This window comes from Crassostrea angulata, chromosome 3 (assembly GCF_025612915.1).
Source record: "Crassostrea angulata isolate pt1a10 chromosome 3, ASM2561291v2, whole genome shotgun sequence".
NCBI lineage: Eukaryota > Metazoa > Mollusca > Bivalvia > Ostreida > Ostreidae > Magallana > Magallana angulata.
Window position 1 is genome coordinate 21,336,805 of NC_069113.1, and position 18,810 is coordinate 21,355,614.

The window sequence follows — 18,810 nt, forward strand, 5'->3', positions numbered from 1 at the left end:
TTAGTTTTCTAATTGAAGTGACATTAAAATGACATTAGGTGCAGGACCCACCTTTGCGAGGGTTTTAAGCTTCTGTTCTACTTGAGACAATTTCAGGCCACTGTACCCCTGCCACCATAAAGAAATATTTAGCCTTTTCAAGTTGAGGTGAAGACCTCCAGGTCTTAAAAATGCTTCTAACTGAGCATGCCTCAGTATTGAGGACCCCACTAACCACACTTTTTGTTTGTCTACAATAGATAAGCAAAGCCTATGAGTTAAAATTTTGGTATGCGAATGTATGACTTATAACACGAAGATTTCCATCTTCCACATTTCTGAATAGTTTCTGCAGAAAAACCTTGCAATGCCAATTCGGTGCTAGCTCCAATCCGAAAAGAATGAGATTTGTATCTTGTGTACTCCGATAATTTAAGACGGACGATTGCTTTTGAGAGGACTGCCGTAAACTGGTATCTTGTGAGTGGGGTCTTTTGGAAGTGACAAAAAAGGGGCCCTGCAGTCAACGGGCGAACACTCAAATATTTCTCAATAAGCTTGAATGGACACGCAACTCCCTCAGATTTACCAATTTGCAAAATGGTACCTTTTCCTACCTGGTCAGTCTTCGAATGTTTGAGATTGATTAACAATAGCTGTTTATCAGGGTTTAGAGTTAGATTTTCCATACAAAGTACAATATTCTTCGGAATTTTACAGTGGACAGTCAATTCACCGACACGAAATAAGCCATGAAATGCCAGTGAAAACGCTGCCGAGAAAAGACTTGTTTCATAAGAATTAGTGCATGTAGTGGGTAAAACCAAAATCATTTTTTCAAGCAAGTCTTTAGTTATAGGCAGTCTTGTATCAGAATTGTGATTTAAGCGTTTCATGCTCTGCAAAAGCTTTGTAACTAAAAATTGAGAAGTTGGGTCCCCTATTCCTTTTAACTTGCAGTGATAAGAAATTGCAGACAAATACGAACGCACCGTTGAATAAGCAAGGCCAGAAGTTGATAGATGCAGTAAGTACTGAACCACCGAACATAGTGTTGGAGGCCAATATGAAAATGCGGAATGATGACAAAAAATTTTATATGACAGTTAACCGACTTTTTGAACCCTATGTGTGTTATAGGATATTGCAGCTTCTGACAGCCGATCAAATTCAAACTTAAAATAAGGTTGTGAAATGACTGGGGGATGAGTTCGGGGTCCCTCCTTGCGTTTGGTGCAGCCTAACGAAACCTTGTCCACTGTTTACGAGAAATGGCATCAGCAATATTATTAGATTTGGTTGAAATATATTCTGCACGAAATAAAATGTTGTGTCGCATGCATTTTAAGACAAATGCTCTAGCTAATACCATGACAAGCTCAGAATTAGAGGTTAGTTTGTTCAAAACTGCAACCAATGCTTGATTGTCTATGTGAAATGGAATTTTTTTGTTGGCTAATTTGTTGGCCCAAATGATGACGGATAAAACCACGGGGATAAACTCTAGTAGGGTCATGTCGTGATGCCCATCGATATACTTCCAATTTTTGGGCCAACTAAAGAAACACCATTCCTCATTCAAATACGCCCCACATCCTAGTTGAGCAGACCCTGAGCTATCGGTGAACAAATTGAGATTTTGATCTGAATGCCAATCTTCTTCAAAGAAATAAACCACGCCGTTAAAACCCTCCAAAAATCTAAACCACATAAAAATGTCCTCCAGCATCGATTGAGTAACTCTTAGGTAATGGTGTGGTTGCGTGACACCGATGGTGGCGTCATACAGGCGCCGAACAAATGCACGGCCTGGCCGAATTGCCCTTGTAAAAAAATTAAGTTTTTCCAGCACTGATTGCAACTGCTTAAGTGTGACTTTCTTGAGTGGTAACAATTGTTTTAAATGATTTTGGAGTTCAATAGATTTTAAATGAGGTACTCTAACCAGCATTTCAATAGTGTCAATTTCCAAACCTAAAAATGTTAAGCAAGTGGTAGGACCTACAGTTTTATCCTCAGCTAAAGGTACCCAAAGATCATGACAAATACTATGAAATGCAAACATGGTGTCCTTACAAACAGAAGCATTGTGACCCGCAAATATGAAGTCGTCCAAATAGTGGTCTACTGTGTCTACATTCGATTTTGTTTTATTGCCAACCAGTTCAAAAATGTTGCAAATTCTTCAAAGACCTTACATGACACAGAACACCCCATTGGTCAACACTTATCAATGTAGTACATATCATCAAACATAAAACCAAGTAGGTCAAAATCCCCTGGACATATTGGCAAAAGTCTAAAAGCTGATTTTATATCGCATTTTTGGGAGTTGATTTTAATCAACTCTCCTATGCAGTTACTCTGGCAAACCGAAACTGAAACAGTGTTTGGACCTAAGCACAAATCATCACCGCTGACAAGAGTTAGTTCTTGAAAATAATCGATAAATTCGATGTAATGTACGCTGACGCAATTTTTTAAAGTAAACTTATTTATAATTACCTTGAAAATAGTCAGATTTTAAATAGTACGAACAATTTAGGAATTTTTTGCAGTCGTATGTATTCCTACGCCAGAGTTCAAAATAGTCTCGTTTAACCATGCACGCGGGCTTCCCGATGGATTTTACAGCGCTATGTAGAAAGTCACTTCATTCGATATGACGTCATAATTAGGTTTGACGTCACGATCTGCATTCCTGTCGATAGTTCTCAGGGAATGTATTTTAACGTTAAAAGTGAATTATATCAAACCAGTATAATACCGCATGTTTCCTTTACAAAAATGCTGCCATTAAGGCTAGACGTACAAAATTCATTCATATTGAAGACCAGTATCAAATAATCGGCAGTTTTAAAGCTTCGTTTTAAGTAAAAGACTAGGATAAACTAGTGGTTTCGAGACTCTCCCTGCTACGTGTAAACAACTGAATGAAGAAATTTTAATGCATGTAAAACCAGCTTGGCGCAGGTGAAAGATCAACACAATTTTAGAATATTTTACGTAAAATTGGTAGAGAATATAAATACCAATGTGAATCGTGCTTGGGAAACCTACGGATTTACCCCAATGTTTTGTAAATCGCTTTTGATTAGTAAAAATGTGCATTATTTTGATGATTTTGTGGAATGTTTCAACAATATCTTCCATAAACGAAATATCTATTTCTTTCCCAAGCAAGAACTTCAAATTATATGACTTAACAAAGGATTTTTCTTTAAAATATGTATGATTTAATGTCGTTAATCACCTGCGCCGATGTGATTTATATATATCATTTGCAATATTAGGATTCGCCCGTCACGTGATAACAAAGTACATATGACGTCACAAAAATGCATCAAATATAATGTTTAACATCGGTGTCAATAAATGTAACATACATTTTAAGAAATACTCCCGATCAAAGTATTTTTGCGATGATTAAAACAATATCGTTTTTCAGCCTTATTTTAGCATCGGGACGCCTTAACATTATAGTTATACACAGGCACTTAGCATCGTTTTTGACAGTTGGGGGGCCAGACTCATCCAAAAAATATTGACAAGCCAAAAAAAAAAAAAAAAAAAAAAAAAGGGAACTCCGTACATCTCCGACAAGCAGAGAGTCAGTCTATAGTTAGAGGTCGCATCATCAAGCTATCACGTGACCTGGTATCTCTTACTTGTCGGAGATTTACGGAGACAGCCGAGCATCTGGTTGAACGAGACTAGAGTTCATTATTGGTTGGATCCATACAATTTTTGAACTATTTCGAGTATCGATACATAGTTTGATGAAATCAATTCTATTTTTAAATATTAGACAACATGATTCATAAGAGGTTTTCTCGAAATTCTTGTCGAAAAAGTCCGAGAATTCATAATATGTTTTACGGTGCGACCGTTGGGGCGAGCGCAGCATGTATCAAATAATGAATTATGATAAATCAATAAAAATAAAAGTATATCAACGTAATATAAATGAATTTGAATGCAAAATAAAATATAAACATGCCTATTTTTTCTAGTAAATGATCATTATTCATAATTTATCAGATTGTTTATTTATTTAATTTTAACATAATGTTTATTGCAGTATATTTTGCTTGTAAATATTTTTTGAATGATGCTGCCGCGCCCCCTTTTAAAAAACGTTCCTGGAAATTGATTACTGTAAATATATAGTGAATAAAATAAATGTGAGCATTCATCCCAATGAGAGCAAGTTACAACTGTTTCCTATTTAAAAAAAAAAGATGTCCCCATTCGTTAGCTTTGCAAGATTTTGAGAAGATTTTGGTATTTATATTTCAACAGATTTACAATAACTACTCAGAGTAATTTTCCCTTATTGTGACGTCAAAGTTCACGTCGGTCAAGTGTCGTCTGTCTCTTTGAAAAAACCCTGAAAAAAAAACTAAGTGAAATATACTGTTTTGTTTACTTAAAAGAACATGATATTCTTGAAATTATACAATTTATCTGTTTCTCAAAAGTTTTACTTTGATTCTCGCGAGAAGGAATCTAGTCTAGTGAGATCGTCCGACATTGAAAAATTGCATTGTGGGTCGAAATTTACTGACGCCGAAAAATTCTGTGGGATCAATGTGCAAGAAATCCATTGTGACGTCACTCGAAGGAACGACAACTCTGTTAGTCTTATGTAATGGAATTATTTTATTTACAATGCATGATGTATATACATCGTCTTTTATCTTGTTCTCGTGAGAGTGTGAAATGGGAAACCATATTTACAGTGAATTACTGGGACGATTAAAACAAGGCATTACTGGTCCGATTTACTGACGCCAAAATATCCGTTAAATGTATGTGCAACTAGTCCGAATTTTCTATTCACACACGCCTTGCCGGTAGAGCTGCGCTCGCTATTATAAAAATGTGCGTAATTCAAATGCATTTTATAAACTACTTGCCAAGCAAAATAACATATCATTGATTTTAAGATAAATAATAATCGATAAAATCAACTCCCGTCTGTACTTCGGTACTTTGATCCTATAAATGCCCACTGAGCAATTTTTGCAATCATCTGTATAACCGAGTCAAAAGAAGTATATTTAACTGAGCTTTCCTCTGGGTCTATTATAAAATTAACGCTATTGAATTTAGGAAATGAGAGATGTGTTATTAATCTCCAACCAGAGTTGTCCCCCTTTGGCACCACTCCGATTGGAGATATGCGGAGGTTTGAAATTGGTAGATCCCGAAATGGCCCCCCGACCCGTCCTAATTCTACTTCCTTCATTATTTTTTCTTGAAGCTCGTTGTAATGTTCAAACGCAGATATCAAATTTTTTGATTGAATATGAATTCTTGGCCCCGTGTAATATAATTGAAAACCCAGTGAAAAACCTAACAATAATTTTTTCGCAGTCTGAGTTTTTGGATAATCTGACAAATAGTTTTTAGTGCAGGGAGTTTAATAGGGGTTTTGCCGAGGCCCCACACCTTGTGGGTTTGTAAATCTAAATCGGGGGCGCAGGTTGTTGGAGTTCTGGGGTCCCCTGTAATGCGATTGTTGTGTCCTGGGTTGATTGTTAGCATGTTTTTTTGGGGAATCTGGGGGCACGAAAATTATGCATATGAGTTTGAGCAAGAGTGCAGTGTATCATAGCATGCTGGCCGCTACAACGTAAACAACTATGAGTGTACGTGCAAGGAAACTTTTCGCAAGACCCTTTGAAATTGAAGTTGTAGCACTTTCCTATAGATGTAGCTCTAGGCAGGGTTTGAGGAGCACTAAAGGCTGAAGTTGGGGTCATGTACATTAACCAGAGCTCAGAATCCACTTCCCCCCATGATGATGCTTGATTGTGAGCCTTACGTAACCTATACTGAACATCGTATTCTTTCCATCCCCCTGCTCCCCTACTAGTCCCCATCCTAACACACTGCATATATTTCAAAAGATCTATGAATTTAGCAGGGTGGCCACTAAGATAAATCCCGGAAAATATAAACATGAGATCAGTCCACTGTTCTATGGTATCAACATTTTTGGGGTTAGCATCCTTGGATATTATTTTCCCCATATTATTTACGATTAATTTCTTTTCATCCCCACCAGATCTAGGAGGCAATAGAGAGGCCAGATCAATATACTGCCCTTCCATAATTTTTTGTTTAATTGCATTGCTAACGTGCATACATAGCATGTTGTGGACCGATGGGACTGCTGGAGGAATATCGTCTATGCATATGGCATGTGGAGATGACGCAGTTGACCTTGATGGTTGTGTGACCTCCGAATTGGTTTGCACCGGTTCTGATGGGCCATTATTCATTATTGGCCGCTGCTCTCTGGCCCTTGCCGTTCTACTTTCGCTCGCCCTTGTCGTTTCAATTCTCATCCGTTTGGACAGCCGTGGTGGCATTTCAATCAGTTGATAATTCGCAATATGTATAAATAAACAAGTGTTGATTTAAAAAAATGATTTTAAAATTAGTCTACAATTGTTTTATCTATGGATTTTTTAATTTTAACGTTACACTTTTATATTTATTATTTACACATTATTTCATATTATATATAAATGTGTATATATTTACAAGGGATTAATCGATAATTATCTTTATCAAACGAGGAATTCAGAAAATTCAACAAAAAATTCAATATGGCTGAGGAAAAGGTTATCCAAATATTGGGCTACCCAAAATAAAATCCATATAAATCAAAACATAATGAAAGCATCGACATTAATTGAGGCGAAATTAAAGATTAATAATTTGTAAATTGTATTTTTTGTTAAATTTATTTGCAGCACGTGCTTATCAAATAGAAAAAAATTAATATTAACTTAACCAACCTATCTTCTCAGCAACAGGAAGTGAAAGGAAGATTATGGGGCTTGGGCTTTAATTTATATATTCAATGGGGAGTTACCTCTAGTAATAAAGTGCGTAACAAAGGGGAGATAATGGTGTCGGCCCTTTCTTCTATAACACCATCCAATACATAAAGAATTGGATGTAAATAATATTTTTGTGCAGTATTTTAGTAAGCAAAACTAGTAAAGAACGATAAATACTTCTGTGTGTGATTACTAGCTGTTAATTTCTGTGTAGTCCATCCTAAACACGACTTGTTACATTTTTAAGTGAGGCATTCATTTGAATCTCGTTTGAAATCAAGAAGTTATGCCTAAAATAAACTTAGTGTAAACTCTAAGGTCACTGTCATAAATATGTTGGCATTTTATACTTTGCACGACATCTAATTATTTGCCCGTTTTAGTCTTTTGGTATATTTTGTTTAAACAAGTACACCCACCTGTCGTGAAAAAAAGTTTGAAATAATTGCAATAATAAATTGCTGAAGGGGGTGTGCGGCCATCTTGTACATTTGTGGATAAGAATGTAAACATTTCTTGAACTGACTTGTTTCTGGCCAAAGCTGACCAATACGTATGCCAAAAGATAAAAAAGCAATAAATATGAGGTTTTACATGTTGTTTTTACGCAAATTATGCAAACAAGAATAGAACAATGTCTTTTAAATCACTCAAAAGAGCTGTCGAACTGCGCAGCTGCAGACTGATTACGAAGATTTAAATATCTGAAAAAATATGAGGAGGGTTCATTAGTGTCCTCTCTACAACCATTTGTTTAAAATAAAGTTTAAATTTTGCACATTAATGTTGTAACTTTGCCTCAAAATAGGGTACGTTTTTGATAGTCGGCATGGGATATATTTTTAGAACAATAAAAAATCCATTCTATACTTAGACCTCTTGTGTCTATGGAGACACAATGACGTTATATTTTCTTTAAAAAAAATAAACGTAAATTAAAACAATCTGTGTTGACTGTGACATACATAACCAGTTTGTTTTTGACGATTTTCAGTTCTATAAGTAAAAATTTAAGTAAATAAATGGGACAGGGGTATAAAAAAGTGATTGTCTTAAATAAAAAATAAATATCTATTTTTCAATGAAAATATAACTTGAATGTGCCTCCATAGACACATACAACAAATATCTTGTGAGAATTGATAGTTGATAGACCGATTTTAAGAATATGGTCCCCATCTTTTAGAAAACCTTGCAAACTAAATCAGCAAGCTTATAGACATTTTTCTCAACAAATGGTTGTAGAGTGGACAACACTGACCTCCTTTCATATTTTTTCATATTTTTCAATCTTGATTCAAGTCTGTAGCTGTTCAGTTCTAAGTGAATAAAAATACATTGTTCTGTTCTTGTGTGCATCATTTTCATACAATGCAACAAGTAGAATCATATCCTTTGTTTCAGTAAAAAAAAGTTAATTTGTTTTATTTATTTATTTATAATAATATCTTTTGACTGAGAACAATGACTCCCAATCACTTATGCCTTTAATACCACCTACATATTACACATGCTATATATGAATTTTGGGATTGCTAGACCTTTTTCTATCAAAATTTTGATTACTACAAAGAGCAATTAACAACAATCAATTTTGTAATTAGTTTTGTAAATTAGTTAAACACTGATATTAGCTTGTACCGTTAAATGCTATTTCATTTGATAAAATAGTATAAGCTTGTGTTTTAGATGTGTTTTGCTGGAAAAAACCCATCAACCCATTTGATTGCACATAAATGCTGAGCTCATTAATGTCAATTTGAAGGTAAACAATTTTCTTTCCTTTCTGTTAACAATAGAATCCCCCCCCCCCCCCCAATTCAAGTTCAGTTTATTCAAAATCAACTATATTATTTGGTGCAAGAGGAACATTTATTTTATTCTTACTAAACAGGTAAAATATCGAGATACTTCTCAAGGCCAAAATAAAGTTTTGGCCTTGAGAAAATAAAGTTTTAAAATTTTTTACACATTACCCCTGGAAGAGCAATTAATATCATTGAACCATATAAGGCCAAATCGGTAGAGATTTTCGGGGCTTATGAGCATGTTTCCCCTATTGATCATAATTCTTGTAAAAGCATTAAAAAATACAATGGGTCGCGCCATGTTTCAATATTTATATCATAAAATTTTGTGTTGTGCTTAAAATTCTTATGTTGAGAATTGTTCTAAAAAATTTCAAATGTACATGTTTAATAATATCTAGATTCTTAAAACTCCAATTTCACAGCCGTACAGTAAACTGGCAAAACAACCTTATCAAACAGATCAAATTAACAATTCACTGGTAAGTTAAAATTTATAATTTTTCTTATAACGCATACATGGCTTTTTGAGCCTGTTCACACAAATCATTTTTTGGCTTCAGTAAATGACCCAATTCTCGATAATACAATACAAAATTATTAGAATTCTTTAACATTTTCCGTAAATTGCATTGAAAATTGTCTATCAATTGGAAATACCATGAATTAATAAAAAAAAAAAGGATCGTATAACTAATTCCTTGCTATTAACAGTCTTAAAATTAAAGGCAATATAATCAATTCGTTAAAAAATGTCCAACAATTACATTTATTACGATTACAACATATTAATACATGAAACATATGTATCATCATTCTTCTTGGTATTTGATTCTTTTGGCGATTTCGGTCAGACTCTCTCCCACCATCATCTCACCGTCACCAAGGATACACACGCCGCGTGGGTTTTTTATTCCTCCTTCAGGAATGATGTACCTCAGGAATCGTCCGTCTCTGTCCAGCATGTGAATCTTGTTCCAGCTTAAATCTGTAATGATGACGTGACCGACAGAATCAGTGGTTACCGTAGAATATGTAACACCCGAATACGAGTACCGGAATATGCCCAATCTATCGACAGCAATGACTGCTTTTTTCTCCCAGTCCGTAACAATGATGTCCCCGTTGACATTCTCAGTGATGTAAACCGCCCATCTGTACAGAGGTTGACCCCATGAGTCGTACTGGATTTTCTGGAGCACGGTACCGGTACTGCTGTATCGGACGACTTTGGACTGATCGTCTTTACGGAGACAGACCAGTAGATCACCGGACGCGGCGCTTGTGACGCCGTATGGCGCCCAGTCCCCGGTAGTGAACACTACAGTGTCGGTTTCAGATATCATTTTTACGGCTTTATTTGGTTGGTCAGTATACACTACTTTTTGATTGTACATACATAAGTACACACAGGATAACATGCCAGTAATGTTGACGGTGTGGTTGAGGTGTCCCTGGAGATCAAACAACTTCAGTTCTCTGCTATGTCCTCCCATCCACACTTTGTTATCATCTGTAACGGCCATGTCATACAGACGATTATTATTCTCTTCATTAGCAGGGAACCCAGTGTCTATAACAGAAGTAACTGTTGGTACATCTAATATTCTTCTACATGAGAACTCCTTTTCTGTTAATTCATTTTCCAGAAGTTCATCTATTTTACGTTGATATAATTTGGGAATTGAATACTGTGACACCTCACTCATAAATTTACGTTTCCGAATACATGGAATGGAAGTATGCATTTCTCTGATGTTCTTTGTTTTCTGTAATTTTATTATTTTCTCGTTTATTTCATTCACTTTTTCAATAATCTCTTCAAACAGTTCAAACTCTTTCTTTTGTTTCTATAGTACAGCCTCGTGTTCCTTTTGCATGTCATCCAGTTCCTGGTGAAGTTTTTTCACGGTCTTCTCGATCTGTTGGTGCCACTCTTCTCCCCATGCTGTAACTTCACCTTTCCTCAGTTTGGAAGTCGAGGATATCGAGGACAGCAGCTTCGTCGTGTGATCCAGAATTCTTTCTAGTTCATGTTTGGATGACTGAAGTAGAACATTTTCTTTAGCAATAACTTTTACAGGTTCTTCAATTTTATCGGACAGCTCGGACATTCCGTGCGAGCTATGCTTGATAGAGGCGCAAAGAATGCATATTGGAGCATCACAAGTTTCGCAGTATGCGGAACAATTGTTTTGCAGAAGTAAAAAAAGAACTATCAAACCTATACAGCCTAATAAGACCAAAAACTTGTGGGAATGGTAATCACGCTGGCCTGTGTCGTCATCATCCTTGCTGGTGTAATCTACAAGGTCATGGCCGTTCTAAGATTTCACGCGTAGATGTTTTGTGACACAGGGGTCACAGAGATTGACCCCGCACCGTCTGCAGAAAAACGAGACTGGTTGCTGACTCAGATCACATCTCACGAAATCTTGCAGCTGGGATTCATCTTTTAATGCCATCTTAAGAGACTTTGTTCAACCTGTGAAAAATTCCAGTCATTATATCAATATATTTAGTGTTTTTAAAGGAGGTAGTAGTACGGGTTATATTTTAATATATTTACATTTTCCAGTGTCTTTGCATGTAATAAAACTACGTATCGATTTTGTACTATAAAACCCATGCCAAATAGAGGCGCCAGCGGGGTTTGCTTATTTTATTTTGTATTTCAATATTTAATCGTACGATGGTTTAAAATTATATAAATACAAGTAATAAGGAATCATTCTTTGAATATTGTGAGGTGATAATTTTGGTCGGGGCGTGATCTATATAAATATAATCCTTATATACATGTGAGTTATTTCATTTTATCGTCTTTTAAAGCACGCGTGAGAAAATTTTCAAGGATAAATACAAACTTATTATTAGTATTTGTTATACTTTCATGTTAAATACTGAAATCTGATTGGTTAAGACGCAGTTAATAATATTTACTATTACCCTCAGCGTTAGCAACGCACTTGGCAACGGGTAACATTAAAAAATGTTACATGCGCGAAAATTATGCGCGTACGGTTCGCTGTAAAATTCACGTTATTCCTATATAAAAGCAGTAAAATTTTCTAAAAAATTTTAAAAAAGACATTCAGTATAACAAAATAAATAGTGCCTGTTTGGGAGGATAACAGTTGAAATTGACACCCCTCGAAAACCTTTGTCAACCTCCACTTCGCGTCGGTTGACAATGGTTTTCTCGGGGTGTCAATTTCAACTGTTACCCTCCCAAACAGGCACTATTTATATATGATTACGATTTTGAGAACTGTTTTATGATATACTCACATTAAAATATAACCCGTACTACTACCTCCTTTAAAAACAGGCCATTATCCCAACGTATATCAAGATAACATCTGCACCCCTGCAAATGTTATTGTCATTTAAATTTTAGACCACGTGGTTTTATTTGACCCTTTCAGTTTCGCATGCAGTAAAAATCGTGCCTCGTGTTTACAGTCTAGCTGATAGAATCTATAGGTACATGTACTATAGTAGTCAAATATTAAATCTAGAGGTTTATTGATTTTCAACTTTATCTTCATTAATTGGTGAATAAAATGAGTTTTAGAAATAAATGTGACAATACAAAAAATAGTTTTTGTCAGCTGTTGCAACAATTAACATGCTAAGTAGAAATCCCCCCTGAGGATTAATTTTCGATCCGCGCCTGACCTAGTAATAGCATCAATACTGAAACAGACTATACAATTTTATACAGAATGTTCCTTGAAAATGACTCGATATACTAAGTTTTTATGCAAAACAAACATCCATTATTTTTTTTAAAACATGGTATTGCACACCACAAGCATCAAACATGGATATGATTTTATTGTCGCAATGTTTATATTTTCAATAACTCAACACGTGGTTGAACACAAACGATAACTCTGTTCTGAATATTATCGTTTAATATAAAAAAACTGCTAAATGGTGAAATAAGACGAACTTATGAAGAGAATTTCATGTTTTAACATAAACCAAAGTAGGATACGATATGAAAAACGACCAGTACTTACGTATTTTGAGAATATTATCCGAACACTTATACTTCCGCTCGAAATTTCACAGGAACTGAACAAATCTCGGTGAAGTCTCGTGAACTTTCATTCGAGCACCTCTGGATTTATTACATACTTAGCAACGATAAAGAAAACATTCCGAACACATTCGCAGGGGTGCTCTGGAGCTCATTTAATGTGAACGTACGATACCCTACTCTGACTGTAGTCCATACTAAGATAGTGCGGCGTGGGCGGTACAAAGTACTAGAAACAATCAGTTTATTCTATTTTATTTTAGATTACTTTAAAAATGAAGATCTGAATGTGCCAACTTCAGAGTTGGCAAAAAATGAAGTTAGTTTTCACCCCCCCCTCTTTTTTTTTTTTTTTTTTAAAAAACGAAAGATGTCTCTATGTGTCAAAATTAATGTACCCTTTAATAATATTTTAGAATTATGGTAGTTCATGAATTTAACATTTCTGAATTACAAAAGCATATAGACTTAAAACTCGTAGAATAATTCTTGTCATTTATAGGCTGTCTAAATTTAATTTTAAGTTAATGGTTTCTTTAAAAATACAAGACCTTTGTATGCGATAAAATTCAGCAAAATTGAGTTTTTTAATTTCAAAAACTTGAATACGCTTTTAATTCAATAACTTTTATACAATTTGGTCAGTATTCAAGTTCCATGTATAACTATAGCTGTGATAACTTATGATAGTCAGGGAGATAATTTCAAAATGTAGGGGGGGGGGGAGGTGAAGCATGAAGTCATGGCATGGGGAATAGCAATTCTGAAATAACATTGAATCATTTTACCAGAATTTGTATTATGGATGAATATTATTAGCATTTTATATTTACATCAAATGGGACAGTGTTCCACTTCTGCATTAATTAGCATTTTCCTTTGCTAATTTTTTTTTAAATTTCAAAAAGGTTTAGCTTGCCTTATCAGACAATGAGCTTGCCTTTGATCACTTGTGACCTTGCATTTTTTGTGCAAAGTTTTGGTCAGTGACAAATGGAAAAGTTAAAATTATATAAAAAATGTTCAACTGTCATTTACTGATAGCAAATGACAGGTAGTCAGAGAACCTCAATTTCTAATCCTTGAGTGAAGGGATTTAAGTTTTCCAAAATGAGGGACCACTTTCGAAAATTAAAATTATTAGAAATTAACACAAAAATAATGTTTGGTGTTTAAAATATTTCCCTCATCCACCATACAGCTAGTAATATCAGGATTTTGCATAATAATTGCAATATTTAAAGAACAAATATTTTTAGGTGAAGACTCAACCATATTCTTAAAATATTCCGCATTTGATGTTTATAAATAGTATTATTTTGATGATCTAAATTTGAAAATGTCTTTTTGTGTTGAGGGATTAGTTTGTCATAATAATAATAATCAAACTATGAATTAATTCAGGAAATAAAAGTTACATAATTCCTTATCATCGCAAGCCACGGGTTTTGTGTCCATTCTACATGTAATTGTGGAAGTTGAATGGAGTACACCAAATCTGTGGCTTGCGACGATTTCAGGTCATTTGTAAAACTTAGTCTCGGAGGTACAAACTGTTTCTAAGACATTTATCCCCAGGGTTAAGAGGGGTGGAAAGACATTTTTATATTTTTAAAGGATGAACTTGCTCTAAACATCAATCTGAATATATAATTGGATCATTCTGGGTCAGACTGTTTTATAAATTGTCGCTGTGTTGATTCTTACAAAGACATTTGACGATATCAAAGCGTAAAGGATCCGAAAAAAATAAATTGCAAGAGCAAAGATGAAATAACACTAATTATACTTTTTAATCTTTTAAAAGACGCATTCAAAAAACAACAAATGCACAAAAAAGAATACAATCAAAAATATTGCACAACCACGTATTATGATAAAAAAATAATATTATTACACTTGATCAATTCAAAATAAATTTTTAACACTTTTAACACCTTTGGCAATGCTTATTTCATGATAACAAATGTTTAATGTGCTATATGCTAATGCAATGCATAATTATATTCATCAATAAAATTCAGAATTCAGAAAACATTTTTTTTCCGAAAAACATGTGTGTCAATTTATATCTAATAAACAATAATTTAACATTATTAAACTGTGTTCCATCCTGACAAATTATCTTTCTTTGATCATTTTTCATTCTTAATTAAGTAAAACATTCCAAAATGAAAAAAAAATGATCTTAAACAACTGTTTATACAAAAATATGATATTACAATATCATATTAATAAAAAAAATATTGCACAACATTCTATTGTATTTGGCATGTTTTAAAATATTATTTACTTTATTAAAAAAAAATTAAGTAAAAGAAAAACCCACAAAAAACACAAAAACAAATAACCTTTGACAAGTCATAATTACATGATGCAATCTATAAATTTATAAATTTATATATGGTTACAAAAAACATTTTCTGTTCAAGGAGAAGGTGTCTTATTTGTATTTGAACAGCTCTAATTGACACTAACAAAGATTTCTATCTAACAAACATTCCTGTCTTTAAAATCTTAAAGTCTTATCCTAACAATTTATCATTCTTGAATCTTTGTGACATACATGTATCTCCAAGTTATACATCCCGATATGAAAAACGATCCTAAACAACTGTACATATCAAATTGTTAGAACAAACTGATTCCTTGTAATCTATCCATGTTTTCTGATACATTTGACAAAGTTCTAAAACCCAGCCTTAAATCCCCCATTTAGTTGTTATTTTTACACAGAGTAGAACTGAGTGGCGGCCGATGACTGGACCTCCACCTGACCCAGTTTGAACTGTATCCGCTTTAACCAGGTCAGGAGAATGCTGAAGGAGGCCTGGTCCTTGGAGGTGCTGGGTGGCTTCCAATTCTCCACCGTCTGGAGTCTGACTTGTAGGTGGCCGGGCAGCTGTAGAATGATAACAAAGTGTAGTGAATAGTCAGTTATAAATAAGCATTTCAATGAAAATAAATGAATAAAGTTCCTTGATTTCAAATAATTACGTGTAACGATTAATACAGCCTTGTTCCATACTCAACTTTGTCTGACTGAATACACTTAAAAACTATAATACAAGTAAGTAGATGTATATTGCAACCATTTACATGCAGATGGATACAATTTTGAGACAGACTGAACTTACAAATAAAATACAATTAACCAGAAAGGAGCTTGTTTATGTGAAGGAACTTTATTTTGGTTTTGTTTTGTTTTTTCATAATTTTACCTGTGAGTGGTAGGTAAAGAGAATTGAGGTCCACATGGGATAAAGTTTGGCAAGGACAGAAGAATTACACTCCCTTAGGGCCTCCATCAAACTCAAGAAATGGAGATTGACCATCTCTGCTAACTGTAAACATAGGGTAATAGTCATATATTGAAAAACACCATACATTAAAGCTTTTCAAAAACTATTAGCCAGCACAGATTCAACAAAAAAGCATGGTGTTTATTGATTAATGAAAAGAAACAAAATGTTTGGTTTTTGAAAAAATTTGCTGAAATGCCAACAGGGAATATCTAGCTAGTAAAAAAAACAATATTTAAAAAAACACCCAGGTTTAATTTACATCTGCAGGGAAAATGTGGATCACAACTGACATTCTAAGCTAAATCACCAAAAATCCAAAAAGACCACATAATACGTAATGACATAATGTCTATTGATCATCATGCATTTTGAAAGGGCAAAATAAAATAAATATTTATATAGACACAGCACAAACCTGTCTTTGTGGTCTCTCATGCTATAAACCCTATGGTGCAATGAAGGAAAGAGCAAGGTATGATTTATAGCACAAATGTTAAACATTGGTTATTATACTGCAATTATCAAACACCTACAGTACTGAAAACCTGCAACAATAGCTTCAATGAACGTGTACGTGTACATTATTTGGAGAAAATTTTGGTCTGTAACTGGATTATAATGGCTAAACTAAGATACATTTATTTATCAGTAGCTGTACACTTGTGTATTATATAATCCTTGAGAAAATTCTACGGTAATTAATTTTTTTATTTGCATATATGTATGCTTTTCCAAATATTCTTATGCTACAACTCTGTACGATAACTTCTTGTACAAATACATATCTGTACCACAGAGTTGGTCAGTGACACATACCTCCTTGGGGGTGTTCAACATCTGTAGTATGCCGGGGGTGACCCGCCCCCAGAAATCCATCACCATGGTGAAGGCCAGCTTGTGGTTCTCACTGTCCATAGGGTACTGGGCGGCCGTCGACTCACAGTACATGGTCCACAACTATAGATACAAACGGACACAAATCAGTCATGTTTACTGTGAAATATTCTATTTCTTAAAAAACTTGGTGTGATATATCACAAATATTGGTGTGATATAAATGATGTTTATCAAAACAGATATCCCAAATGTAGTCACTAATGTAATACATATGTACCAGTTTAAGATCAATTACTGTTAAAATTCTGACATTCATTTGTTACCTGTGCAAAAAAAATGTTCATGCTATTTGATATTAAAGCACAGATTAAAAAGAGAGTAATATCCAACTTTTTCTACAGTAGGGAATATGTGACACGTACTGCATGTTGATTCAAATAAATAGACAGGTGAATAAATGAATAAAACATTTCACATTATAGCACAGTCAAGTTATTTTTCACAAATCTGCTAATAACATCTGTTCTAAAAAGCAATACTAGTAAACAAAACAATATGATCTTGGTTTATAATTGTACATGCATTCATAAAGCTTTCACTGACATACAGAAAGTAAAAAAAGTAGGCAACCGTATCAAACGATGTCAAAATAAAAGGAAAATATATTCAGGAAAAGAAAAAGAATTTCTCAACTTTTTCACAAAAAAACTAACCAAGAACAAATATCAATTAATTTTACACTATATACCTGACAAAGGATGAAAGCATGAAATAGGGAACTCATATGTAAAACCGAATCCTGAAATCAAATGAGAACAATATCAACAAACTATCATTATATCAACTTATTCACAATACTCACAGAACTACACTACATTTAAAAAGATTCATGTAATTGTTTTAAGAGAAATAACTAGTAAGACATTTTTGATTTTTAAAATTAATGTAGTTACCAGGCTATTTTTTTGCAAATATTTAGAAATGAAACCTTATTTCCTGAAAAATATCGTCGAAATATACTGGTACCACAATAAGCCTTTAATTTGTGTTCCAAAAAGAAGCAAAGTGGAAAAGGAGAAAGGGAAAATGTTTCAGGTACATGTACAGAAAAATTCAAATCTAATACATAGTGTATTAAGAAAAAATGTAAGAAATGGTGCAATAGATTTAAATGATTAAAAAATACAATATCATTTATACCTTCGTGTCCTTAAAATAAAATAGTGAAAAAATATAGATATGAAATTAACCACACTCAGAACTTAAATGAATGATGAATAAATTAAAAAAGGTAAAATATAAAAAAAAGTACATCTCCAAACTTCTGAAAACAAATTTATCATATTAACCTTTCATCAAACCCAGTCATGATAACCAATACATGTTCAGCAATATAGGAACTGGCATCCAATGGGATTTGCTGACAGGAAATTGGGGCAGTTCCTTCTGTCATTCCTGTATGTTATAGGAACTGGCATCCAGTGGGATTTGCTGACAGGAAATTGGGGCAGTTCCTTCTGTCATTCCTGTATGTGTCAGGGAAAATCAAAAGCCAAGATAGAAGTCGAATGTGACCAATACAGTCAGTGAATTCTTTCGGTCAACTATAGTAAATCAAAAAAAATTTAAAAAAAACCGAGAAGTTTGTGAATTGATACTATTTAAAATATTTAGATAAAGTGAGTTCAGATATATCTAAATAATCAAAAAAATATATTGTATAAGACAATAATTATAATAACATTATGATTGATACCATTTAATTTTTATATCTGATATTTATCTGTATATTAAACAATCTTACCCCTGTTGCAATGTAGAGGGAGGGTGGTATTGCCAGGGCAAGTATCTAGATATTGCCCTGTTGTCTCTGCCATTGCCCCACGTGATCTCCAGGGCAACAAACTAGGCGCCCATATCCCAGACTTGAGCTGATTTCCCAGGGTGTCCTCATTCAGACTACTGCTTCCTCCCTT

General features: G+C 34.0%; 3 protein-coding genes across 3 annotated transcripts; all 3 read right to left on the reverse strand.

The window, feature by feature from the left end:
• Positions 1–6,359, reverse strand: LOC128175072 (uncharacterized). The gene is made up of 2 exons (XM_052840482.1): positions 6,134–6,359; positions 1–230 (listed from the first exon to the last, which is right to left on the reverse strand). Exons 1-2 carry the CDS (start codon positions 6,357–6,359, stop codon positions 1–3), a joined length of 456 nt encoding a protein of 151 aa, XP_052696442.1.
• Positions 6,360–9,456: 3,097 nt separating this feature from the next.
• LOC128175811 (uncharacterized) lies at positions 9,457–10,353 on the reverse strand. The gene has a single exon (XM_052841653.1). The coding sequence runs from the start codon at positions 10,351–10,353 to the stop codon at positions 9,457–9,459; it is 897 nt and encodes a 298-aa protein (XP_052697613.1).
• A 4,656-nt stretch (positions 10,354–15,009) lies between these two features.
• On the reverse strand, positions 15,010–17,672 carry LOC128176316 (uncoordinated protein 79-like). Its single transcript, XM_052842571.1, has 5 exons — positions 17,583–17,672; positions 16,814–16,954; positions 16,413–16,433; positions 15,914–16,036; positions 15,010–15,594 (listed from the first exon to the last, which is right to left on the reverse strand). Exons 1-5 carry the CDS (start codon positions 17,616–17,618, stop codon positions 15,421–15,423), a joined length of 495 nt encoding a protein of 164 aa, XP_052698531.1. The 5' UTR covers positions 17,619–17,672; the 3' UTR covers positions 15,010–15,420.
• Between the last annotated feature and the right edge of the window lie 1,138 nt (positions 17,673–18,810).

What these genes read in the sequence shown, in the direction of transcription:
- LOC128175811 (XM_052841653.1), bottom strand. Translation starts at nt 10,353, where the DNA reads ATGAGTGAGGTGTCACAGTATTCAATTCCCAAATTATATCAACGTAAA.
- LOC128175072 (XM_052840482.1), bottom strand. Translation starts at nt 6,359, where the DNA reads ATGCCACCACGGCTGTCCAAACGGATGAGAATTGAAACGACAAGGGCG. An exon ending in ATCGGTCCACAACATGCTAT is followed by an intron (nt 231 to 6,133) that starts GTATGCACGTTA and finishes TATCTATTGTAG; the next exon opens with ACAAACAAAAAGTGTGGTTA.
- LOC128176316 (XM_052842571.1), bottom strand. Translation starts at nt 17,618, where the DNA reads ATGAGTTCCCTATTTCATGCTTTCATCCTTTGTCAG. An exon ending in ATGCTTTCATCCTTTGTCAG is followed by an intron (nt 16,955 to 17,582) that starts GTATATAGTGTA and finishes TTGTATCTATAG; the next exon opens with TTGTGGACCATGTACTGTGA. An exon ending in TCTTTACCTACCACTCACAG is followed by an intron (nt 15,595 to 15,913) that starts GTAAAATTATGA and finishes ATCATTCTACAG; the next exon opens with CTGCCCGGCCACCTACAAGT.